Here is a 21105-nt window from a genome sequence, read left to right on the forward strand (position 1 = left end):
TTATAAAGAAAATGTCCATAAAACATTGAAAATACACATTAAACTATGATAATATATTTACAGTATTTAGCTGAGACTTTTATCCTACTTTTATTCTACTTGAAGCTAATTCTCTGCAGTGCAGTTTATCCCCTAATAACTGGAAACATCTGCAGGTAAAATATAGAAAACTGCCACACCTGTATAAAGTACCAGAGGTCCAGACCTGAGTAAAAGAGCTACATCAGTAGAAGTACTAAAGTATTTAGTATGTTTTGTATTTAAGTATTGCGTAAGTAAGTAGTGTATAGTATAGTATAGTAGTGAAGTACTGTGAGTAAAGTACAGTAGTGTATTATTAGTGTATCAGAGTTATCAGAGCTAAAGACAGAACTTCTTCTATAAATCAGATTAATCTCCTGATTCACTCAGTGATGATCAGCTTCATCAAACCCGGTGCAGAACATCTACTGCTCTATATTTAGTGATAATGTGGATTTATAATGATTTATAATATTTTTATTATTATAAAGAGTAACGATGCAACAAATAAACAATATTTTTATTTATTTTGTTGTAAAAATGAAATGTTTTGTCATAACATCAGTAATATAATTACTGCAGAAATGTGATTAGAGCTTCCTGTTCTCCCAGGAAGCCTGGCTGCTGAGCCGAGAGCGGGAGCTGAAGGAGGAGGTGCGGAGGGGGCGGGACAAAGAGATCGAGCTGGCCATTCAGAGGCTGGAGGAGGAGACGAGTGGAGCTCGGGAGGAGTGCGAGAGAGCTGCTGATAATCGGTGAGAAATTAGTGAAGTTCTGTCCTGTGTGTTTCTTTACTTTTGTTTATATTACTGCTTAACAACAAAATCACTGTCCAGCGTCTCTCTCTCTCAGACTCCGGCTGCTGATGGAGAAACAGCATGATCTACTGTACTCTCTCTCTCTCTCTCTCTCTCTCTCTCTCTCTCTCTCCCTCCCTCTCTCTCTCAGACTCTGGCTGCTGATGGAGAAACAGCATGATCTACTGTACTCTCTCTCTCTCTGTCTCTCTCTCCCTCCCTCTCTCTCTCAGACTCTGGCTGCTGATGGAGAAACAGCAGCATGATCTACTGTACTCTCTCTCTCTCTCTCTCTCTCTCTCCCTCCCTCTCTCTCTCAGACTCTGGCTGCTGATGGAGAAACAGCATGATCTACTGTACTCTCTCTCTCTCTCTCTCTCAGACTCCGGCTGCTGATGGAGTAACAGTGTGATGTATTGTTTGCAGGGTGAAGCGTGTGAGGGATAAGTACGAGGCGGAGCTGCGGGAGGCGGAGCAGTCGGAGAGGGCGGCGGTGGAGAAGCAGCAAGAGGTGAAGAAGAGGCTGGTGGAGGTGGAGGGGGAGATGCTCCGCCTGCAGACCCTCCTCACTCAGAGAGACCAGGAGATCACCGACATCACCCAGGTAACCATCTCATCACCCAGGTAACCATCTCATCACCCAGGTAACCATCCCATCACCCAGGTAACCATCCCATCACCCAGGTAACCATCTCATCACCTGAACATCACAGAGAACAGAGAACACAGACGTCTGATAAACTAACAGGTTATTATCCTGGTCCTGTACAGCTCATATCTCCGCTGGAACAGTAGATCTGCTGTCTCTGTTAGAGGAAATACGTCATTGTTTTGTATAAATTATTGGTATTTTTTTGCAGATCACTGGAAGAGCTTTTTTAGTCGTTTTCAGATTAATATTTTCAGTGTATAAATATTCAGTAGATCCTTGATAATAATCTTTATTACCACCTCTGAACCTGATATACTCAGATATACTCAGGTTTAACTGACTCATCCCCACACACTCACTCACATCTGCTCCGATCACTGACTGATCACTGACCAATCAATAACAGACCACTGACTGACCATCGACCAATTACTGACCAACCACTGACCGAACAATAAACGATCACTGACTGACCATTGGTGGACCACTGACCGATCACTGACTGACCGATGTCTGGTCATGTGTTTGCAGGTCCGTGATAGGCTGGCGGAGGAGAGGCGGAGCCTGGCGGAGGTGATCCGGCAGGAGTTTGCTGATAGGCTGGTGGAGACGGAGGAGGAGAACCGGAGGATGAAGGGGGAGGTGGCAGAGGTTCGGGCCCGCCTCCGTCTGGAGGTGGAGCGACTGAGCCGAGAGAAGGAGGAGGAGCTAGCGGAGGTTCACCAACGGTGAGCTTTACTCACACACTCACACACACACACACTCACTCACACACACACACACACTACACACACACTCACTCACACACACACACACACACACACACACACACACACACACACACTCACACACACACACACACACACACACACACACACACTCACACACACACACACACACACACACACACACACACTCACACACACACACACACACACACACACACACACACACACACACACACACACTCACACACACACACACACACACTCTCACACACACACACACACACACACACTACACACACACACACACACACACACTCACACACACACACACACACACACACTACACACACACACACTACACACACACACACTCTACACACACACACACACTACACACACACTACACACACACACACACACACACACACACACTCACACTCACACACACACTACACACACACACACACACACACACACACACACACACACACACTCACACTCACACACACACACTCACACTCACACACACACACACTCACACACACACACATACCTTAACGCCTTACACAGAGTGTAAGATTGGGACCTCACACACACTCAGTCAGACAGTCAGGCTGTGGGCAGACGTGAGCTCATGCTGCAGGTGTTGATGTGGTAATGCAGGTGGTTTACCTGTCTCTGTGTTTGTTTGTGTTTGTAGAGTGAAGTCAGCAATCCTAAAGAAAGAGGAGACCGTCAACAACCTGAGAAAACAACACGAGGTGAGATATCCCTTATGTAATGTATGTTTATGTGTGTGTGTGTGTGTGTGTGTGTGTGTGTGTGTGTGTGTGTGTGAGTGTGTGCTCTATTATTGTTCTGTATTTTCACCACCAAAGGCTTGGAATCACTTGCCATAAATATTATTTTACATGCCAAATTTACTTCATCTACTACTTTATTCATATTCATATTTAAGATTTTTCTAAGACAAAGCTTCATTATAATATAATTAAAACAAAAAATAATAATAATGAAAATATTACAGAAATTAAAAAAATTACAGAGATTACAAATACTTCATATTCAGGTACAGGCACGCACATAGTGGAACTGTGTGACTAGTTTAAGTGTTTTTAATAAACATAGAGAACAGAGATCACAAGGTAACAAGATCATCTCCAGAGATCTTAATATTTCTTTGTCCACGGTGCTCAACATCATCACTAGGCCTGTCGTAATAACTATGTTATGTTATTGTCATAAGTTAATATAACAATGTTCTATCAGTTAAAAATGAGAGTAGTGGTCATAGACATCATTTACATAGACGCCGCATCGACAGACTCCATCTATTGGAGCTGGAGTAATTTACACTGAGGTGTTTATTTAATACACCTATAATAATTTAATACACAACTCTACTAATTTATACCAGATTTACACTCGGTTTAGTTTGTTATAAACAGCAGAGATTTAGTAATGATACAGAACTCTGTCTCACATTACAAATACCTGCTTTAATACTGAAATACTTTATATTATACTCAAATACAGAAACATATGGAATGGCATATTAATAAGGGTATAAATTAATTAATTTAATATTTATATGTACATACACACATATACATAAATACACACTATGTATATATATAATGTATACATCTCTCTCTCTCAGGTGGCGCTGAAGAGGGCGGAGCATCTGGAGACTCTGTTGGAGCAGCAGAGGAAACAACTGTTGGGGAAATGATTGACAGGTCGTGAACTCGTCCATTCCCCACCCCCAAGCTCCTCCCCCGCGTCCTGATTGGTCCGTATCCTCCAGTCCGGTCCGGTCTAGTTCAGCCCCAACGATCCATCCGCCCAGAGAGAACAGCGTTCCCGTCCCTCCGGAGCGGAACAGCGGAACAGGAGCCTCTGTTATAAACTACAAACCATAGACTGAACTATAGAGTCACTACACTACACACACACACACTACACACTAGTGTGTGTGAGAGTGTGTGTGAGAGTGTGTGTGAGAGTGTGTGTGAGAGTGTGTGTGTGAGTGTGTGTGTGAGTGTGTGTGAGAGTGTGTGTGAGAGTGTGTGTGAGAGTGTGTGTGAGAGTGTGTGTGAGAGTGTGTGTGAGAGTGTGTGAGTGTGTGAGAGTGTGTGTGAGAGTGTGTGTGTGAGTGTGTGTGAGTGTGTGTGAGAGTGTGTGTGAGAGTGTGTGTGAGAGTGTGTGTGAGAGTGTGTGTGAGAGTGTGTGTGAGTGTGTGTGTGAGAGTGTGTGTGTGAGAGTGTGTGTGTGTGTGTGTGTGTGTGAGAGTGTGTGTGAGAGTGTGTGTGAGAGTGTGTGTGAGAGTGTGTGTGAGTGTGTGTGTGTGAGAGTGTGTGTGAGAGTGTGTGTGAGAGTGTGTGTGAGAGTGTGTGTGAGAGTGTGTGTGAGAGTGTGTGTGAGTGTGTGTGTGTGTGTGTGTGTGAGAGTGTGTGTGTGTGTGTGTGTGTGTGAGAGTGTGTGTGAGAGTGTGTGTGAGAGTGTGTGTGAGAGTGTGTGTGAGAGTGTGTGTGAGTGTGTGTGTGTGTGTGTGTGTGAGAGTGTGTGTGTGTGAGAGTGTGTGTGAGAGTGTGTGTGAGAGTGTGTGTGAGAGTGTGTGTGAGTGTGTGAGAGTGTGTGTGAGAGTGTGAGTGAGTGTGTGTGTGTGAGAGTGTGTGTGAGTGTGTGTGTGAGTGTGTGTGTGTGTGTGTGTGTGTGTGTGCGAGAGTGTGTGTGAGTGTGTGTGAGAGTGTGAGTGAGTGTGTGTGTGTGAGAGTGTGTGTGTGTGTGTGTGAGAGTGTGTGTGAGTGTGTGTGTGTGTGTGTGTGTGAGTGTGTGTGTGTGCGAGAGTGTGAGGTGGGGGTGGGAAAGCCCCTCTGAGCTACTCAGCTCTACTCTAAACATTTCCAGATGTTCCAGCACTCTGCACCGTCCCGCCCCCCCCAACACCCCGCCCACCACCGTCCTGCTCTCTGATCGTCCCTCACCAGCCTGCTAAAATATGCCTTTTCACACAGCAGAGAGCATTCTGGGAATAAAGGAAGAGACAGAGAGAGAGCAGAGATAGAAGTGAGGATTAGAAACATTTTTGTGTTTTTTTAGTTTCATTCTTATATTATTTATCTTCATGATGTGCCGAGAGAACAGTAGATCATGCTGCTGTTTCTCCATCAGCAGCCGGAGTCTGAGAGAGAGAGAGAGAGAGAGAGAGAGAGTACAGTAGATCATGCTGCTGTTTCTCCATCAGCAGCCGGAGTCTGAGAGAGAGAGAGAGAGTACAGTAGATCATGCTGCTGCTTCTCTCTGGAATAAGTACAGTTAATTGATGTACATTTACTTTAAGGTGCTTCTATATTTTGTTTTTCTATGAAAGATTTTTTAAAATGATGACACTGAGGCTAAGATTAAAATAAATGTTAAAATAAGCAGATTTTACTGCAGAAGTCGAACTTCCTTGAAGTACTGAGCGGTCCAGCAGTCTAAAGCTCTGCCAATAAGATTGGGAATCTTAAGACTGGTTCGAATCCCGTTCATGCGTTTTGCCATCAGCTGCCAGAGCCCTGAGAGAGCACAGTTGTCCTTGTCCTTTGGGTGAGTACAGTAGGTGGCGCTCTCTCCCCTCATTACTCACATTACTTATTTTTTGTTTTTTGTTATTTTCCACTAAATAATTTCGGTTGCCAAATATTTAGTGCATTCCTCGTTCTTTTAGTGGTTTTCTGTTCTGCCTCCCAAAACCCCATTCAGACCCACCAAACACCCACAAAAACCCCCACCCGACCCCAGGAATTCAGCTTCTATACAGAAAGACAGGAACAGGGGGGCAACTGGCCCCCCAACCCTCCTGTGTCTTTGTGTTTCTTACAGATGCCTTTTGTCTCAGCCCCCCCCCCTCCCCCTCCAGTCCTTTACCCCCTCCTCCTCCTCCAGGCGAGTGTTTAACTGAGTCTCAGTGGGTCTGATCACGAGTCCAGCTCTGCTCCTGAACTGCAGGGAGGGGGTGGAGGGGGGTGGAGTTTAGATGGAGACGGTAGATGAAGTAGGAAGTTTGGAATGTTGACAGTAAAAGGAGGAAGGAAGCCGGACAGGAAGTGATGTCAGATGTTTTGAGTAGTGTGTGGAAACAGTAGGTAGGGGTTTAGTAGGGTTGCACTGTGATACAGCCGATTATTAACATTATAAAGGTACAGCTTTAAAATAAGACTACCTTTATAAAGGGTTTATAAATGCACTTATTACAATTAGTTTATTAATGGTTACTAATTAGGTTGTAAATTCCTTAAAAATCATTAATAATCAGTTATAACACATACGTACAGTAGAAAGGGCAACAATGACCTGTTGTTTGCCAAATAGTGAACTCACAGCTGTTGTTACGTATGTGTTATAACTGATTATTAATGATGGCATTTACAACCTAATTACTGTAATATTTATGGTTTAATTGTAACCGTCCCAGTAAGCGGTTATAGTGCAGAAATATCTGTATCAGTGCATCCCTATAGTGCTTTAATAAGAGGAGAGAGGGTAGTACCCGGAGTAGTGTAAGTGATGGGTAGTACAGAGAGAGTAAAAGAGGGAATACTTTAGGAAGTGAGATAGAGAAATAGAGAGAAAAAAAAGGTAATTTGTAGAATTTGCTGTTTGGGACAAATGTAATTGGTATTTTTGGAGTAATTTTGAATTGATTGGGTTCATCAGGTTGAATCTGTGGAGAAAAACTTTAAAATGCTCTGAGGAATTTTGAATAAAAGATTTTTAAAGGAAAATTTGTTAAAGAGGGTTTCCAGTGATCTAGCAGACTAAAGCACTGCCATTATGGTCATGCTGCCTCGGCATCAGCAGCCGGAGTCTGAGAGAGAGAGAGAGAGAGAGAGAGAGAGAGAGAGTGAGTACAGTAGGTGGCACTCTTTCTCCTCATCACTACCATTGTGATGTTGGTTGGTCCAGGCGTCTGTTAGCTGATGTATCAGAGCTGTGGATGTGGCACTTTAATGCTGCATAGTGATGCTGAATTGATTGGCTGCAGTTGGAAAAGGGGTGGAGTCTGAATTTTCTCTTCTAGTGTTGGGGGCATTACTAGTAATAGAGATTGGCTTTTCAAATAGTTGAAATTGTTGAGGAAATGGGATTAAATGCATAAGCTAAGTTAGCTAAGCTAATGTTACTATACTAGTCCTGTACAGCTCTACAGGAAACATTAAATTCAGATTTAAAATCAGTAAATCCCTCTTTTAGTGTAAATGATTTTATTACATTACTAACGAGTGGGTGGGGTTATTGACCTTCGGAATTAGTAAATAAATTCTTTAAAATAAAATTAACACTAATAAAAATAGTAATATAGAGTTTTTCTCCACAGTTTCTTAGTGAAGAACCTCCAGAAGGTTCTGATGGATGGTGTGGTGATCTCAGTGATGATCAGAGGATTGAGATTAGAGAGTTTATATCAGGATTAGAGGAAGCAGAGCTGGATCGTAGAGACCGGACTCATGGAGGGGGTTCTGGTTCAGGTTTCTCCCTGTCATCTATAGCTCTCTCACCCAGAAAGAGAGAGAGAAAGAGGGATGGAATGCATGGAGGTTCAGGGGTCAGGAGTTCTCTCCTCCGGTTCCGGTTCTGCTCCTCCGCCGGGTCTCTGGTTCCTCAGCGCGGGATTGGCTGCAGGGGGAGGAATGTTCTCTGATCTGCCCTTTTGATTTGGAGCTTTTCTATCTGCTAAAGAACACCTCCTCTTATAAAAGCTTTCTGTCTTTTCGGGTTCGCACCACTTAGGAACAGGAAGAGGGGCGTCGGGTTTCAGCCTGAGTCTATTCACACTCAGAAACCCTCACAATAAAGATCAGTCAGATCTGGACCGGAGTCTACCTGACCTTTCAGCTGCAGATCAACCACTCAGACCCAGTTCAGAGCTTATAATAAAATCTACTGTAAATGTGTAATATTTCTCATTTTGATATTCTTGTACTAATTATTATTTGCAGGTAGTTCTTTACATGCATTTACATTTCTAATTCTAATTTATTCAGCCAATTACTCCACCCAATCAGCTGCTACTCAGCTGTATATGCCCCCTATCACTCAGACTCCGCCTCTTTTTGAACCTTTTAGCCGAGTAGCATCACAGCGCTAACGCTCGGAGGAAAGCGCAGCGACTCGGTTCTGATACATCAGCTCACAGATGTAGCCTTGTGCTGATCCACATCACCCTAGGAGTGATGAGGGGAAAGAGAGAGCGCCATCTACTGTACTGTACCCACCCAGAGAGAGCAAGACCAACAACTGTGGGGCTCTCTCAGGGCTCCGGCAGCTGATGGCAAGCTGCATGACAGGGATTTAAATCAGCAAGCTGGTGATCTCCTGATCATAGTGGCAGTGATTTTATACCACTGGGCCACTTGGTATTTCAAGGAAGTATGACGATTTTCCACTGGGAACTTTGCTTATTTTAACATTTATTATTCTATAATCTTTCCAAAAATTGGAAGCGCCTTACAATAACTGTACATTAATTAACATTACTTATGTTACCAGAATGCCTCATATAATTATTAATGATCACTAGTTAAGACATGATTGATAATCATTATATATTTTTTTAACTAAAGTCTCAATTCATTTTTATTAACAACATTCCTAAGAATTTAAATGTAGTGATGTTTAATCATGTCTTAACTAGTGTCAATTAATGATTAGTTAAACCATTAGTTAACCATTTAATAATGTTTATTACTGCTTAAGGACTGTAATGTGTTCCCTAAATATTTTTTCGATTCAGTTTTTATCAGCTTCAGGACGTTTTCTCACAGGGGTTTTCATTCCTGGTTTGAAGGATCTGTATCGCTGATCGATCACCTGATTGATACAGTATAATTATCTGATTATTAACTTCAGCAGCTCGATAACAAGATCCCTATCAGTGAGTTTAAACAGAGAAGCTCCTAAACTGAACCTGATATGGAAACACTGCACTATAAACCCTGTAACAGATAAAGACACACTGTTTTATTTAAATTAAATAAAAACAAAACATAAAAACACTTATGTACATACTCCAGCACATATATACAAACTTTAATTTTTAATATTATTTCAGGTAAATAAGATAAGAGCTCCCACTGTTCCCTATGTAGCACTAGTGCCTGGAGGTGATGCTCCTGCCCAAATCAAATGTCAAATACATTTCATTAATCTCTAATTTTACTGTAGGGAGGCGTGTCTGTGGCGTTCTGAACAAAAATAAACATGGAGGGATTAAAATGACGCTGTGATAAACAAAACAACGGATTGTGCTTCAGGGCATCACTGCGATATGGAGGGCTGAGAAATAATGCAAATATATTTTTCTTTTGTTTTATTTAGGAGTTATAAATTGACTTGGAAAAAGCTTAAAATGTGTAAAAATTCAATCAAAATCCTGTAAAATTCTTAAAACAATCTTAGGATGAAAAATACACCCTATTTCAACTAGATTTAAAGTGATATAACATCAGATATAACATTTCCCACAGTGAATTTACTGAAAGAGAAACATGATTATAATGTCCTTTAATAACCTTTAATGACTTTTACTGACCGCTGTACAGTTAGTACTGCTTTATTGTACCATTCTCGGATGGGTTGTAGTTCGTCAGGTTGTTCTGATGTGAAATATTGTGGATTAACTGGTGATTTAGCGGAAGTTTGGGCTGAACTGCAGTTTGTAGTTTTGTTGTTTTTCAGTATAAAAGGGAAGCAGTGCTTCTTTATTGGAAACCAACAAACAACAAAACACAGCTAAACACTGTTCACTTACAGGAGACTGGTCTCCTTTAGCATTAGCATGAGTGTTAATGTTAGCATTAGTGTTAATGTTAGCATTAGCATTAACCAGTGCCCTTAACACTAGCTTAACCAATCACTCTGAGATTGAAATGTGGGTGTTGAGTATCCAGAGCTGAAATCTTTAAGAAATTAATGAATAAGTGTGCCCTCATTTTCTAATTAATTAGTTTCGCTAATGGTTTAGCATTTTAGTGGTTTTGGCTGCAGTTTGTTGTTTTTCTGTTTTTAGTATCTAAAGGAAAGCAGTGCTTTCTTATTGGAAACCAACAACAAAAAAGCACACTGCTATACACTGTTCACTCTCAGGAGACTGGTCTCCTTTAGCATTAGCATTAGCGTTATCATTAACAAACAAAAAAAGCACCAGTGCCCTTTAGACTAGCATAACCAAACACTCTTAAGATCTAAATGTGGGTGGAGGAATTCAGAACTTCTGAGGATACTGTGTAGAATTTCTTTTTAGAAATTAGTGACATAAGTGTTTCTTCGCTAGTTTCGCTAATTATTTAGCAGTTTAGAGGTTTTGGGATGAACTGCAGTTTGTAGTTTTGTCGTTTTGTTGTTTTTCAGTATCTAAAGGGAAGCTGTGCTTTCTTATTGGAAACCAACAACAAAACAACACACCACTACACACTGTTCACTCTCAGGAGAGTGGTCTCTATTAGCGTTAGCATTAACATGAACACTAACACTAGCGTAACCAAACACTCTAAGATCTAAATGTGGCTTCTAAAGTGCAGAACTTCAGAGGATCCAGCGAATAATTCTTTAAGATTCTTTAAGAAATGAGTGAAAGAAATGTGCGCTTGGTTTCTGCGCTAGTTTCGCTATCGATTTAGCGAAGATTTTTTTTTTTTCTTATTTCAATGTTGAAAGGGACCAGACATCACCACACTGCCCACATTCGGCTCACTCACAGGAGACGGGCTGGTCTCCATTAGCATTAATTTTAGCGTTATTGTTAGCATTAGCATTAGCACCAGTGCTTTTTTGACTCTATGATAGATATAAAAGTTGAGAACTGCTGAGTGTTTAGTGGAGAACTCGTCGGGGGGGGTTTAGTGCGCGAGAGCAGGATTATCTGAGCTCGTCATTCAGACATTAAGAAGCTGGCACTGATCCAGCCGTGCTCTCGCGCCAGGCTAATGCCCGCGAGAGGAACAGAGCTCCACATACTTTCTGAAGGGCGTCTGGAGGAAAGAGCAGAACCCTGGCCGGGTGGTTGGCAGCGTGAGTGGCAGCATGGTTGGCATTGCTGGTGAATGCCAGTCCCACTCGTGCGACTCGTGAGCTCTGGTTTCCTCGTGTCCTCGTGTCCCAGCGCTGGTCGCCCTCGCTCACATCACTCACGTCACTATTTTCACACTTTACTCTAACCTTACAGACCCTGTTCACACCTGCTCACGTCACGGCACCAGAATCTGGATCGGATCTTATTAGATTATTAAATCAGATTTATAAATTCATTTTAGGTGTGTAACTAAAATCACATTTTAGTGCATCTTTGTGTTTTAGTTTTATCCAGATTTAATCCTGATCCTCGAGGTGTGATCAGGTGTGAACAGGGTTTAATTTGCCCAAAGACTGGAGTTAAATATTGTCCACTATCTGTCTTTCTATTGTTTTGTCTTTTGATTTTTGTTTATTTGTTTTTTATTTGTTTAATTTGTAATAAATTATTGTTGGGAATTGTATTTTTATCCTCTCCTGTAGCTCTTAACTCGATCCTGCGTTATTTCAGTATGAATGTAGTTCTCGTTCTGATTCTGGTCTTTTAATGATTTCTGATGATTTGAAACTGTGAAAGCTTTGATTGTATTTTTGTGTAAAAAAATAAATAAATGAATAATCGATCTTCTGTAGACGACTCTCTTTTTTACTATCTCTCCATCTTTTGTTTAAACAGAAAGAGAAACAACCAGGAGATATTTGTTGCTTCCTGGTGTTTCAATCTCAGAGTAGAAACGCCTCTTTATCTCTCCATCTATCTCTCTATCTCTTTATCTCTCTCTCTCTATCGCATTGTGAGTAATGCAAAATATGTTGTCCAGACTGGGCTGGGTATTGTTTTTAAATGTTTAATATTGATACCGATGCAATACTTTAAATTCGATACCAATAACTAAACAATACTTTTCAATACCTTTTTCTCAATTGTGACGAAAAAAATAAAAAATGATAATTATTCTCGCTCTGTTTATTTAATAATAATAATAATAATAATACTTTATTTTTATATAGCGCTTTTCTAAAACCCAAAGACGCTACAATCATCATTGATAGAAACATGAAACATTATACAACAAATAACCGTATGAATAATGAACCTTATAACAGTAGTGTGAAAACTAGACAGCAGAGATGAGTGATAGAGCATATTAACAGAGGGAGGGTCGGAGGTGGGAGAAAAGAGGTGTTAAGAGTCTTAATGTTGGATTTAAACACAGAAAGAGAGGAAGATATTTTAACCGCTGATGGGAGAGAATTCCAAAGTCGAGGAGCAAATCTGGAAAAAGCCTGATCACTAAAACCACGCTGAGGAGTTTAGAGGACGGAACTTTAATAAAAACAGCAGCATTACTTTACCTGTTTAAACTGTAAATATTTTTTTCTATAAACATATTAATGGATGCAGTTAGCCAGCCCCAGTCCAGACTACGTTCTGCCAGCTCAAATCCGATGTTTACACACAGTGGGGAAAATAATATGAATTAAATTTAATTAAATTCAATTTTTATTGTTGGTTCACTTTATCTTTGAAAGACACAACTTACTTACAATCTTTATATTCCAATATGATCATCTGTAAATAACTGAGATAAACTCTACAGAGTGAGGTGGATATAAGGTTAGATCTGTTCCTCAGGGAAGAGCTGAGTGAGTCTGAGTTATAGAGATCAGAAAGATCTGATTAATGAACCACATGAAGAACAAAACACAAACAGCATCAGCAGATTTCTCTCAGTCTGTGTTTAAACTGCAAATCCAGCTGCACTCGTTTCTCAGATCAGATGTACTGAGGTAAATTCACTCTGTTAGTGTTTTTCTGGATCTCTGTGTGGATGATAGTTAAGGCGAGGTATTTTAGAAATAAAATAAAAGTTGGTCTGATATTAATCAGGTTTTTATAATGTGAGATTCATAATTTGAACACTAGAGCCGTTTCTCAATGTACAAACACACGAGTCTGAACTCCCGGTGTTCTGTCGAAATGTTCTACCCATCGATACGTGCTTCCCAAAGCTACTGCGCATGTGCTGACCTACACAATTTAATTATTTCTCCTGTTTTTTATTTATAATTAATCTGTTTTAGAGGGGTATATGTGCATTAAACAACCTGGACGCACTGTCACTGCACAAAAGTGTAAATGGAAACTAATAATTAGAATTATTATTATAAATAAATACAAAAGCAGTTTGTAATGAGCTTTATTTGTCATAACTTTATCATGATTCAATGATTTATGCAATCCAAATCTAATAACATATTAATCTACTGGAATTTCACTGAGTACATGCCCTAAAATAATAAAGCTTCTTTTGTATTTTACACCTAAATATATATTAGGGCAGCACGGTTTGACAAGGTAGGACAATTTGACAGAACACCGGAAATGTAAACCCCGGAAGTGAAAAGCGTTTTCACCTAGCTGTTTCTTAACAAACCGTTACATTTAAAATAACTTAAAACATTATTTCAGCACACAGCAGTACTATACTGAAAGCGTACAGGTAATTACAGTTATGTACTTTCTCCTCCACTATAGACCCCTGAAGTCCTGCGTCATTCTGTAGTCCTCGTATGGCTTCCGTATCTAAGCGTTTTTTCTCTATAAGGAAAATAAAGGGGCAATTAAAAAAACACATTCTCATTCTGTGTTAAATAAATCTGTTTTTACATTCATTATTTATTCCTGAACATCACTGGATCCTCTGAATTACGAGATCGCTGAAGAGTCCTAATGAGAAAAATGCTAGCTTTAAGCTAATGCTACAGCGCAGCTGCAGAGATCGGCAGGGGACTCTTTTCGGCGCAACACCATCGAACTCCCGCTTTATATTTACAGTATATTACACACAGCTGATCCAGCGTGTTTACATGTTTGGTGTTTCTGGCTCAATATTTTAGTACATTAAGCAACATTAAGATGTGTCCTTATAACAGGTTTCAGTGGGAAAAAACCCACATTAAGCCTTTTTTACATTAAGTAACATTATTTTAGACTCTATGGTTCTTAAATTAGCTAGATTGAGTAACTCTGCACTGCTAGTTTTCCTGGTGTATCACACAGCTTTTCTCAGCAAGGGCAGATAGTTAGTTGATTAGTTAGTTGATTAGTTGTTTATTTGGATCAGCTGTGCTGTAATAAACTAATGACCATAACTAAATAATAAACCCTGCGAGGAAGCGCTCCTCCTGAACAGTAAAATCTCACTTATGATTATTATTTTCCTTTTAAAACTCTAACACAGACTACACTGCTCAACATTACCAAACTGAAAGAGTTTTCATCTGTGTAAATACTTTAATGATCCTCTGTGAAGAAGAAGAAGAATCCAAAACGCGATCCAGCCGGAGCTGAGATTGAGAAACGGTCTAGGCGCCTGGAAAACGGACCAAAGAGTCTAAAGCGGCGAGAGTGTTCAGTTGTAGCGCAATAAACAAGCCAAAGAGCCTAAAGCGGCGAGAGTGTTCAGTTGTAGCGCAATAAACAAGCCAAAGAGCCTAAAGCGGCGAGAGTGTTCAGTTGTAGTGCAATAAACAAGCCAAAGAGTCTAAAGCGGCGAGAGTGTTCAGTTGTAGCGCAATAAACAAGCCAAAGAGCCTAAAAGTGTAGGAGTGCCAACTGCCATCAAACCGAAAGAAGAAGAAGAAGAAGAAGAAGAAGAAGAAGAAACAGAAGAACAACAACTCCCACGAAAAAAAAAAAACATTTTTTAGCATAAATATATTATTAATTTAAATGTATTCTGCTTTCAGTTTAGAAACTAAATAATACAGACTGACACTTTAATTTTCCTGAGCTTTTTGGGAGAACATGGCAGCTCCTAAGAAACAAAAAGTGAATAGCAAATGCAGAAAATTTCATGCGCGTTGGGAAAATTATTATTTTATTAACTGTAAGTCAGGAACCAGTTGCTGTAAAGTTTACACAGTACCCTCAAAGATAGATTAAAATAGTAAGTCTAGTAAAATGGTGTGTAAATGATAGTAATAAAGAAAATGTATTACTATAAGTGGTATATTTTTTGTTGTGTTGTTTCAGAGTCTGTGGTCCGGGACTGCACATATATTTCTCCTTCTGAACCTCAAGCAGAAAAGTTTGAGCAGTCCTGATGTAGATGATCGTGTAGATGATGCAGTTTAAACAGAGCCTGGGGGTCAGTAGCTGATGACCACTGACCCACTTCTGACCACTCTTCCTTTCTTTCTTTCCTTCTTTCTTTTACCCCGTTCCCTTCATCCCCCCCCCCCCCCCGTTTCTCTTTTATTCTCTGTTTTCTTCATTTTTTCTCTCTTTGAAAAGTGAAGATGTGGATTAAAGTGCATGCTTCATTACCGTGGGCTCTTTTCTTTCTTTTCTGTGTGCTCTCTCTCTCTCTCTCTCTCTCTCTCTCTCTTTCTTTCTTTCTTTCTGTCTCTTCACTCTTTACTCTTTCACCCCCCCCCCCCCCCTTTGTGACTGCAGCCAGGAAAGAGACGCCAGTGTGTGTGTGTGTGTGTATAAATGTGTGAGTGTGTGTGTGTGTGTGTGTGTGTATAAATGTGTGAGTGTGTGTGTGTGAGATAAAGGGCTGTATGTAAATGATGTGTGTGTGTGTGTGTGTCTGTGAGATAACAGTGCTGTATGTAAATGAGTGTGATGAGTGTGTGTGTGTGGGGGGGGGGGGGGTGTTTGATAAGAGTGTCTCTCAGTATATTTTTGTATATTTAAGTTTTTTTAATATAAACACACTAGGAGAATTACCTGCAGATTTGTAATTAAAAGAGTATAAAGTTTATCTCTGGATCTGTAGCTTATAGTCAAGTACAATAGAGCAGCTTTTAATTAAAGTCTTTTATTATAGCCATGTTTTTTGTACCAGTAAAGATTATAAAGATTATAAATATTATCATCATCAACTGAATATGAGTCAGAACTTGATGATCCAAAATTGTCTGACTTTCAAATAAAAAATGTGCAATTAAAATATATATAGTTTATTATTGCAGTGATACAGATTACCGAATGTACCTTTTGGCTGCAGGTTAAATGGTACAAATCTGTACTTATTGCTGTTAGAAAATGCTTTATACTTCAGAGGGAACCAATCTGACCCTGTAAAGACCAATATTATTATATATATTTAAGAGTACACTTTGAGTACAAAAATACTTATATCAGACCTCCTAAAGAGCTCAGTATTCCTATAATTACCTGCAGAGTACAGAATGTTTTGAGTGTGGGGTTTTGTGTGTGTGTGTGTGTGTGTGTGTGTGTGTGTGTGTGTGTGTGTGTGTGTGTGTGTGTGTGTGTGTGCGTGTGTGTGCGTGTGTGGTAAACACATGTTGGGGCCTGTAGTGAGAGGGATCTGATGGATTTCTCAGATGTTTCAGGTCTGATGTTCTCGGTTCCTCAGTTCTGTCTCTACAGAACCTCTGCTTTACTAAATATCCATCAAAGAACCTCTTAGTATAAAAGTAGTTTTGCCACATTTCTCTAAAGTTTTGAACTTTTTGTAATTTTAGTACAGGAGTTTTATTCAGTACTTCAGTGTTTAATATATTTAATCAGTATTTGGTTTTATTTTACTGTTTAATAATTTAGATTCAGTAGTGCAGCAGTAGTGATCTTCTCTGAAGAAGCTATTCTAATGTATTTTTTTAATAATAGACATTTAGCTTTTCTTTAAAATGTATTTATGTTTGTATTTATTGTGTATTATTTATATATTTATTGTTGTTGCATTAAAATTGTTTCTTATTTTTATCCAGAACCACAGACTCCACTAAAGAACATAAAGGAACCTGCATAACTCTGCAGAACCCTGGAGAACCCTACAGATCTCTGGAGAACCCTGAAGAACTCTTAAGGAACTCTAAAGAACTTTGGAGAACCCTGACAATCTCTGGAGAACCCTGGAGAACCCTGACAATCTCTGGAGAACCCTGGAGAACCCTGGAGAACCCTGGGGATGTATGGAGAACCCTGGAGAACCCTGGAGAACCCTGGAGAACCCTGGGGATGTATGGAGAACCCTGGAGAACCCTGGGGATGTATGGAGAACCCTGGAGAACCCTGGGGATGTATGGAGAACCCTGGAGGAGGATGTGTTTATAGTGATGTAGATTGGGGTGGGGGGGGGGTGTTGGACTTTTGCCAGCAGCTGTTGCTCGTTTTACAAGAAGGGGCGGTCCCTTTGTGTGTAAGTGTGTGAGTGTGTGTGTGTGTGTGTGTGTGTGTGTGTGTGAGTGTGTGCGCGTGCGCGTGTAACAAACGGTCCGCTTCCTCTCTAGACGCTGCACAAGCTCGTATCTGACAGCAGCAGTTTCTCCTCCCGGTGAGTACAGCTCTCTCTCTCTCTCTCTCTCTCTCTCTCTCTCTCTCTCTCTCTCTCTCTCTCTCTCTCTCTCTCAGTGTGTGGGTTCTCTGAGGTTCTAGCTGTGCTGTTCTGGTTCTGTGGTTTATAAACTCTGTGTGTTCAGTGTGTAACTGCAGCCCAGGCGCGTGTTCACTACAAGTCTCTGTGTGTGTGTGTGTGTGTGTGTGTGTGTGTGTGTGTTTGTGTGTGTGTGTGTGTGTGTGTGTGTGTGTGTGTGTGTGTGTGTGTGTGTGAGCTGCTGTAGGGTGTGAACTGAAATAGAATTAGAGAATAAGAAGAAGTGAAAACACATGTTTACTCAGAGTAAAGGTTGATGAAATGACATCATCTTCTAGAAACTTAAACTTTCTTCTGTCTGACAGAGAGAGACAGAGAGAGACAGAGAGAGAGAGAGAGAGAGAGAGAGAGAGAGAGAAAATAAAAGAGAGAGAGATAATAAATAAGAGAGAGAGAGAGATAAAGTTAAAATAAGAGAGAGACAAAATAATAGTGAAAGGGAGACAGAATAGTTAGAGAGATAGTTAAAGAGAGATAGAGATAGTAGGAGAGTCTTAGTGAGGTATAGAGAGATAGGGACATAAAATAGAGTTAATATAAAAGAGAGAGTGAATGACAGAGATAAGGAGAGAATAGAGAGTGAGTGTTAGTGAGAGAGAGAATAGAGTTAAGAGTTATAAAAGAGTGAGAGATGGGGGAGAGAGAGAGAATAGAGATAAAATACGAGAGAGTTTAGTTTTAATTTATTTTATTGTTTTTTGCAAAACGTATACACACAAAAGAAAGGTTAAATTTAAACCTTTAAAGGCATTTAAATAATCAATACAAACCGAAAAGGTATAGGCCTTTTTTTACCTAAGTATATATATATATATATAATGTGTGTATATATGTTTGTTACAAAGTGTAGTGACACAAAACAAAACAAACAAAAAACAATACAACAAAAAAGGGAAACATCATCTGAAAGTTCACAATATATAGACAGTTCATTTATCAGTTTTATATATGTTTATGCACAGAGTGAGAATAGAGAGAGAGAGAGAGAGAGAGAGAGAGTAATAGTGAGTGACAGAGGCAACGAGAGAATAGAGAGTTAGAGAGAGAGAATAGAGTTAAAATAAGAGAGAGACAGACAGAGAGAGAGAGGTAGAGTAAAAGTGTGTATGGGGGGGTTTGTGGGCGGAGTTTGTAGTTTATAGTGTGGATCCTGTGTTCTGGAGCTGCAGTGGGTCTGTAGTTCTGCTGTAGTTCTGCTGTAGTTCGGACTCCTCTGCTCCTCTAAAGGCAAGTCTCTTTAGTTAAATCATCTCATTCTTCACATTCCTCCTGATATCTGGGGAATATCTGAAGATCCTGAGTTAGAGGACGTGTAGCGGAGCTGTGTTTTACTCTTTTACTCAGTTTTTACTGTTTAATTTCTAAATTAACAGAAATGTACAGTATGATCTGATTAAACGACATTTTGGAGAGTTTGCTTTGGGTTATTGGGGTCACTGCTGGTTAAAAAAAGAAGTAAAAATAAAAGAAATGTACTGAATATCACACTCTTAATCTAAATAATGTTGTGTACAGTACTGGGTTCTGTATATACGTGACTCTGGCTCAGTACTACAAGTGTTAGAACAGTAGAGAAGTAGAGAGTAGCTTGTTTTAGTGGTAAATAAAATGTGAAAGTTGGTTAGGAGACCGTTATACATTTCCTGTTACAGAAACCGGATGTAGAATTACACAAGCTACAGACGGTTCAGAAGTTTTAATTCTTTCAATTCTTTATTTAAGTATAAATATATAAATCTATTTATTTAAGTATAAATATGTAGATCTTTATTTATTTAGGTATAGACAAGTTTTTGCAAACAAATAAACATTTACTTTCACTTTCCCCAGGTACATTTTAAGGACAAGCCTACAAATAAATAACTAAAAACATGTCAAATTGGTTACATTTGTAACAATAATGTAACCTGTTTAGGTGCTATAAACATGTTAACAATGTTCCTTTAAAAACTTAATTTGACTTGTTTTCTTTATTAATAAGTAACAATTTAACCAGGAAATGACCAATTTAAGCGTTTCAGATTGTTCTTGAAGTTCTAATGTCTCTGTATAAAACCACTGACTTCACTAAAAACCCCTTTAAGGATGTAGATTTGCAATGAAAGTAGAAATGCAATTAAAAGTTTGGAAATGTTTAATATTTTAATTCCGTTACCATGGACACCATTCAGTACTTAAAATTCTTTATTAAAATAAATGAATGGCGACAAAAATTAAGACAATTTTACTTTTAGACCCAGTTTAATGTTAGTCCAGTCTCACAAAAAAATTAAAAGACTTAAAAGACTCGTCAGTTTTTAGCTTTCAGATCAGTCAGTTTTCAGTTTTCAAAACAGATTTTGTTTTGTTTTTATTTAGTTTTAGTTTTATGTATTCCAGTAAACATTTTTTTATTTTATTTCCAGTTAGTGTACTGACCCAATTCTCTAAATAAAAGCACGGTTGCTGTTTTTTAGACAGAACTGAGTGTTTTTAGTAGTTAGTATTGAGTATTACTGATATCTAGACTCTGATTATACAATAATGAAACTGTGCTTTTAGCAAAAGGGGTTCTATGTGGTACTAAAAGTGGGCGTCCTGCTGCTATCATTTTTAACATGCTCTCACGAGAGTGATTTTAGTCCAGAATAGAACATTTTAAATTTCCACATGGTTTAGAGTTATTATAATTGGGTAAAGAATCACTGCATTCAGTAAAGAACCCAAAATAATTCCTGTTTTTAAATGTGTGTTTTAAGATAACTCTTAGATTGTTATTAGAATCATATCTGAATCTGTAGATAAGAGTTTAATAAGAATACAGTTATCAGAGTTTTAGAGATTTTAGACGGTTTAAACTCTTTAAATTCTAGAAGAGCTGAAAGTTTAGGCAGTGCTGCACTATAACACAATCTTATACAGCACCCTGTTCATGTGATGCAGTTTATTGTTTATTTTTTTATTGAGCTTCTAAAACTGATCAAACTAAATAAACACAAAACATATTTACAGCAAAAGTTAATAACATTAGTATTTTATTTAATATTAACAAATATAATAATAAATCTAAATTATTAATGTACTCTGCCTAAAGGTGTAAATGTGCCCTAAAGTGTTGAAGAGGTTTAGATATTATGTTTTTTGGTCACAATCTCAAACCTTAATTAAAAATGAGTCATTTAACTAATCTTAATTCATTAAATCTACAAGTTTACAGTGTAAACAGAACGCTGTGAAATGTGCAGTAACTTGTTTGCAGTGATTAGCTGGTAAGCTCTAATCAATTTTTCAATATACACACTTTACATTTAATCACAAGCCAAATTTTCAGCACAGTAATAGTAGAGCACTGTATTTATTTTAGCACAGTAAATATAAGACTAGTTTAAAAGGCAAGATTTTAAATTTCTAGCTTTACCAAATGGCGCTAGCTAGCGATATACCTGCTAACACACTCAAAT

General features: G+C 39.1%; 2 protein-coding genes across 3 annotated transcripts in view; both read left to right on the forward strand.

Moving 5' to 3' along the window:
- cep131 (centrosomal protein 131) overlaps nucleotides 1-4898 on the forward strand; it is a 41746-nt gene extending 36848 nt beyond the window's left edge. For both annotated transcript variants that reach the window (XM_049464307.1, XM_049464308.1), the window contains 5 exons: nucleotides 634-776; nucleotides 1245-1422; nucleotides 2002-2198; nucleotides 2899-2959; nucleotides 3859-4898. In XM_049464307.1, coding sequence (XP_049320264.1) covers nucleotides 634-776; nucleotides 1245-1422; nucleotides 2002-2198; nucleotides 2899-2959; nucleotides 3859-3930 — 651 coding nt within the window. In that variant the 3' untranslated portion in view covers nucleotides 3931-4898. The remainder of the gene's footprint in view (nucleotides 1-633; nucleotides 777-1244; nucleotides 1423-2001; nucleotides 2199-2898; nucleotides 2960-3858) is intronic.
- Nucleotides 4899-17460: 12562 nt separating this feature from the next.
- Nucleotides 17461-21105, forward strand: part of st6galnac (ST6 (alpha-N-acetyl-neuraminyl-2,3-beta-galactosyl-1,3)-N-acetylgalactosaminide alpha-2,6-sialyltransferase) — a 31972-nt gene continuing 28327 nt past the window's right edge. The window contains exon 1 of the mRNA XM_049464314.1: nucleotides 17461-17566. The gene's annotated coding sequence lies outside the window, so the exon portion shown is untranslated. The remainder of the gene's footprint in view (nucleotides 17567-21105) is intronic.

This window comes from Astyanax mexicanus, chromosome 15 (assembly GCF_023375975.1).
Source record: "Astyanax mexicanus isolate ESR-SI-001 chromosome 15, AstMex3_surface, whole genome shotgun sequence".
NCBI classification, from domain to species: Eukaryota; Metazoa; Chordata; class Actinopteri; order Characiformes; family Acestrorhamphidae; genus Astyanax; species Astyanax mexicanus.